This window comes from Thermobia domestica, chromosome 15 (genome assembly GCF_964235325.1).
Source record: "Thermobia domestica chromosome 15, izTheDome1.hap1.1, whole genome shotgun sequence".
NCBI classification, from domain to species: domain Eukaryota; kingdom Metazoa; phylum Arthropoda; class Insecta; order Zygentoma; family Lepismatidae; genus Thermobia; species Thermobia domestica.
Genome location: NC_137468.1, coordinates 18741132 through 18747104, shown reverse-complemented (window position 1 = coordinate 18747104; position 5973 = coordinate 18741132). Strand labels below are relative to the sequence as shown.

At 37.1% G+C, this 5973-nt stretch overlaps 1 protein-coding gene across 1 annotated transcript; it reads right to left on the bottom strand.

Moving 5' to 3' along the window:
- Positions 1–4817: 4817 nt before the first annotated feature.
- On the bottom strand, positions 4818–5771 carry LOC145671435 (baculoviral IAP repeat-containing protein 7-B-like). Its single transcript, XM_081740622.1, has one exon. The coding sequence runs from the start codon at positions 5769–5771 to the stop codon at positions 4818–4820; it is 954 nt and encodes a 317-aa protein (XP_081596748.1).
- Positions 5772–5973: the final 202 nt, after the last annotated feature.

Below are 5973 nucleotides of genomic sequence, written 5' to 3'. Positions count from 1 at the left end.
AACTTACGGACTTTAACATGGTGGAATGAAAATGTGTAACTCGATTACCATACTTACATATAGGCTTCTTAAAATGTCTAAAAACAAACTTGTGCTTTTACTCGTCCAAACCATAGGAATTTAATTTTTTTTTTTAAATTTAGAGAATAAGATCGTGGGTATTACAATGAAATTGGGTTCTTTTAGATAATGTGAAAGTTTTAAAGTCTCTTGACGTTTGCTTACAATCTTCTTATGATTTGTTACAACGTTGATTTGAAGGAGTTTTTATTCCTTTTAGTTTTGAGTCTTATCACTTGTCCAAATTTTGTGTTGATACTGATGCGAGAAGAGTTTTTCACCTGTAAGCAATGAACTGAGGTAAGTCAATGGGAGTCTGTCCGTAGGTAAAAGAGATTTTCTTGTCACCGTAGAAGTTTATAATTCTTACGGCACAGAGAAAGTTCTGTATCCGGATGGAAGTTTAGGTTTTTGGTCACTGTTGTCCACTAATAAACAGTGATGGATTGAACATGAATAACCATAATCAATTTCCATGTCGTCCCTCTGGATCAGCCCTGGATGGGGCCGACATGCGGGGATCTGGATCCTTGGATACCTCCAGATACCAGATCGGTGGGGGGGGGGAGGTGGTCCTTACTCTAGACATCACACTGGGTAGGCAATGGGTATATATCTGCAATCAAAGAGACTATTAGACTACATAATCATTAATGCGTTATATAATAACCTTGTCTTATGCAGAGTACTTGTTTATCCACTGAATCCTTCTTGTACTTGTTCAGTACTTGTTCATTATATATATTTCTTTTTGACGAGGCTGACCACACATCAATTTTAAGAGAGTTATAGTGATCGATGAAACCTACGAAGGTTACCCCAAAATGAGGCTATTCGAAAATGAGAGTCGACTACAGAATGTTTTTCCTTCAGATGTCCTGAATGTGCTGACCACACATCGTCAGAATCTAGGTATAGAAACCGGTATAAATATTGTATGTGATTGTAGTAATATCCCAAGAGTCAATTTTGTTTCATTGAACCACTACACAGGAATCCTAAAATAAGTGTATGTGCGCTGACCACACATTATTGTTGGGAGGCCTCTTGTGTTCAAGCAGTGATTGTGGATGAAGATCAAAACAATGTAAGACAAGTTCTTCCCAATTTGATTGATGTACCTAACTAGGTTTGTTTCTTTGTGAGTGGAATGATAATGATGGAGGAAACTGAATTTTTTTTTTAAATTCTTTTCATTTACTGTAATGATTAATGGGTGATGAATCATATGGTAAGTAAATCCGAGGTACTTTACAAGAGAGGCAATACCTAGTGTGTTATGACACGTCAGGACGTAATGGCCATATTGACATACATTTGCCGTATCTTTTGTTTCAGATGTAGTCAGGTTGAGAACTAGAGTGTTAAAAGGAAGTTGAATTTAGCCAGCTTGGCGGAAGTGAGCTAATTATACAGCTTGGTATACTGACAAGTGGCTTGGTAAATTATCAGCTCAGCTGACGAATGTTTGGAGGGAGAGAGGGGAAAAAAAGGGGGTTTTGCATCGCAACTGAGAGAATTCATCTAGTATACTGTTACAGAAGCCAGCTTCAGACCAGTGACATCTCAGCATTGTCAGATAAGTATATTTGCATTGTTTTTTTTTTTTTTTCTAATTTAGAGGACCGGAAGTGGTCAGTCGTTCAGATTTTCATGCATGAGTACAAGAAGTCTATTGTATATAATCTTTTATACCTTGGAATGTTAATATTATCTACCTTTTCTTTATTGTGAGAGTTTAATCTAGGTTACTTCGTAAACCACAGAACTAATGATCAGAGTTTAGATTCAACAAGATTTAATTAAATTTAATTATACCATTGCAAATATGCTAGTTAAGAAAATTAGTTCCAGAGTATCATCAACATTTGTTAATGAATTTAACTAAAAACAATAATTGTAACTTATCTAAAGCAGACTGATAAAAGTTTCTGGCAACTAATTGAACTAAAACACAATCAAGGAAAACTGATATAACTTTAAACATGCAAGATTTCATAATGGAACTGCATTTCTAGTTTTACACTTTATTACACCCTATGTACTCATAGTGTTCAAGACAAGACGTGTCTCACCATAGGGCAATCTAGCACTTGATAAATGCTCAGTTAACGTGTATATTATTTTTTTTTTTGTTTACAATTGTAATGTCTCGCTAAATCTTTGATAACGTGTTGTCTCAATTGTTACAGATTTCTTGAAAAAATATTGTAGGGTTTTGAACTTTATAAGATTAAGATAAACGAGGCCCTCAGAGGAGGCAGTCTTATCTTGGGCACAATGTGATTTGTTCAGTATCTCGGCAATCCTTTGTAGGTAGCATAGTAAGAATAACCAAGAAAAATATCAAATTCCCTTTTTCTGTTTTGAACTAAAGTGCTATTTAAGTGATTAGAAACTTATACTTTTTTTTTTAACAGAGTATAAACAAAAAAAAAAGGAAAACGAATACTCAGTTATTTCCAAGGCGTTGGTCCTTTTACTGCTTTCACCCGGGCCGGTTCTGCTTTTGGGCTTCTGAAAGGGAAAACCTGAAACGAAAAAAAAAAAATTCTTCCACACACACACATAGCATTATAGGCTGGACGTGGGAACCTGCAGTTGAGGGTAGTGTCCCGGCTACTTATTAGCCGATAATTAATGAACTTGGTAGTTAAGCGTGGCTGGATTTAAATAGTAGAGTTATCTGTATTTAAATTTTCTTTTTAAATATAAAGTAGGATGCCAATTATTGTACTATGTTAATTATTAAATATGATACTAACGAGTTTAAATAAGAACTTAACTTTGTGGTTCATATTTTTCAGCTTGTTGGAGTATACGTATCGTCGGTTGCTCGGAGAACACAAAGGAAGAGAAGGGAAGATTTACGTCTCCAGAGACAATAAGGGGAGTTTTTCTTGTTACGGGGTAAGTACTATCTCCTTGACTTGTTAGTGTGTTACTTTTGAAGCATGCATTTCAAGTTCTTCACGTCAATGAAATCTCAGTTCATATCCTGGGTGTATCCCATACTGATTGTTATTATTACTGAATTAAGTGAAAGACTACAATGAAAGAGAGTGACCTAAGTTACAATGTAACAGTGATTATACGAAATGCGATTTGCATAATCTGTGATTTTAGTAATTGGATCCCTAAGGAAAAACAAACGTGGTTAAGTGGTTGTCACTCATACAAAAAGTGCTTGAGTCGGGACTCGATCTCCGACTTATCTGTTTCCTTTCAACGTGATCTACAATTTCGTAACTGCCAATCACCTCCGGTAATTGAGACCATTTTTACAACGATATTAATTTTGACTGGAGTATGTCGGGGCTCGAACTCAGGACCTCTAGTGTAGGTAGTGAGGATATGTGATCCACTAAATGTCTATTGAAAGTATTTGATTCTAGCCTACTTTTACATAACCAATTCAAGTACAAACTTGCGCTCGTGAGGAGCGATAATTTAGATATAGGACAAAAGAAGGGATCCCTTATGGGCTCGAACCAGGAATCGCTAAAAGTCAATTGTTTATCTGAGACTATGGCTTATCCCAATCGTGATGATTTATGAGGCAACCTTATTATTGTTATTCATTTCGTTGTGACGTCATTTTATTCTTTATTTATCTATTTTCTTGTTATAAATGCTGGTGTGTTCTTTGCTGTTGACTTTTCGCGCAACCATCATCCTGAGTCGGATGCACTTCCGTCACCTGATAAGAGTTGATTTCCTTTTTAGTTTTTAACGCTGATTGAGAGACGGGTTTTGAGGAAGTATCCGCGAGCAATTTAAAAAAAACAATTTGTAAAGCACAATGATATTTGATTAACTTTTAAGTTTCAGAGAGTACACGTTTGTTTGTTTATTTTGACATGTTATTTCCCTTACAAGGATAATTACTGTCCCGTTTGTATATTTATGTCCTAAATTTGTGTCTCACTCTCATGGAATGTTTGACTTTGATTTAACATGTGTCAGCTGTTGGTATGTGGTGTTTTCCATTGATCAAACAGGGCCGCTTATGGAGGGGGCCACTAATTTTGAAAGTCTCATGACTTTTAGGTATTAAGTCTAGGTGTTTATTCTGAGTAGAGTTCCGTTATGTTATATGAAAATTCGAAAGTCCTTAATTTATATGAACACACAAATGAACTATATCTATATAACACAAATGAACTCACTATAATATCAATTAACTATAATAAAAAAAAAATAAATCCAAAGTTAAAATCCTAAGTAAGCAGAAACCCAACTAACTTACGATGTGAATAAAAAATAAAAGGATAACTAAAGTAATATCTAAAAGAAATTGTACCACTTAATCAGTTACTACTGGATTACTTCTATATCTGATATCATTGTTCAACATTTGTTTTATTTTATTTTATTTTATTTTATTATTTTTTTTTATTTTAGTTATGCATATCTATATGTATATAATCCTTCCCGCCCAGACTCCTCAGAAAAAAAAAATAAAATAAAATAAACCTAGAACTTCAGCGCAATAAACCTTAAAGGCTGAAAAGTGTAATGAATAAAAGAAACAATACTGAATAATAAAACTAAGACTACACATTATATGAGGAGCCTGGTAGGTGAGGTGAACAAATGTCAGGCAACATATATAAGGTAATAAAAAGGAAGCAAATTCAGGTAGCAAATATATTGACAGCACTTGATGGCCGGGAAGAGTATATACAAAAGAAATTTGAGGAAAAATAATATGTAGCAATTAAGCACAAAGCAATCACAAGCGGGTCAACTACCCGTTAGGGGATGTAAATACGAATCACCGACGTGATTGGTGCCCGACAGGCAATGCATTGTGTAACCGCCAGTCCACAAGCAACACAGGTGGCGGCATGATTGCATGGTCGGAATACCAGTTGTACTTCTTCAAGTAGACAAATTTTACACAGGGAATTTTGAGGGGAGGGGGTGTGATTGTCTGTGGGGTGGTCGGAATTTTCAACAACCTCATTAGCGGCGACCGGGATCTCAGTATCTGGCAATACTACTGGTTGTGGGGTAGGTTGGGATTGATCTTGGGATGCCGGCTGTAACACGCGAGTGACGAAATCTTGGCCCTTATGAAGTAAGAGAAAAGCGCAGCGGGGCGCATAACGCGCGTGTTCCACCCAGGGGTCATCGGTGGGCTCCCACCGATGAAGGCCCTGACCACAGAAAAAACAGATAGTTTGGTCTCCTTTTTTCGCATAAAAGAAACCAGCTCGACTTAATGCCTGTGGAGTTTGAGCTAGCGCAGGGGGCCACAAGGAAAAGGACTCCAATCGTTGTTCTTCGAGAGTGTAGTGTGGATATTTGGGTCCAGTTATTGTGATTTCCGAAGTACCTGCGATGGCGGGGGAGTGCCCCTGTGAGGATGAGAGACGCTCTGGGCCGGAATTGGGCATATACGTCCAATGATAGGGGCCACATTCGTCTCTACCTTTAGGAAAATTTTGTAAGAGCGGGCAAGAAGGTGAACACTGACGATGCAATTCGGTCGGATCATCCCCTGGTTCAAAAAGACCAATCTGCAGATTACAAAATATACAAGCCACTCTATCTGGTTTGCAGAGGAAATAGAATCCAGCGCGTGCTAACGAAGCGGGCGAAATAAAAGATACCGACCAGTCAGTAAAAGTTGATAATCGAACATTTTCATCACGTAGAGCATCCATGGATGGACCAGGCGCAGATGGTGCGGGTGTAGGCTCCATGGTGGCTAGAGGAGGAGGAGACAATAAAAAAAAAATAAGACATAATAGTGTTCCTAAGAGAAAGAGATCTGGAGAGAGAGTGATATGTTGAGATGAGGGGATAGGCGCCCCCCCTTTTTTTTGAACTTGTTGTAATTATCGTCCTAGCATAATATAAATATAAGGTATGCCAATGGGCAGTGTTTAATTGCGTTATTCATTT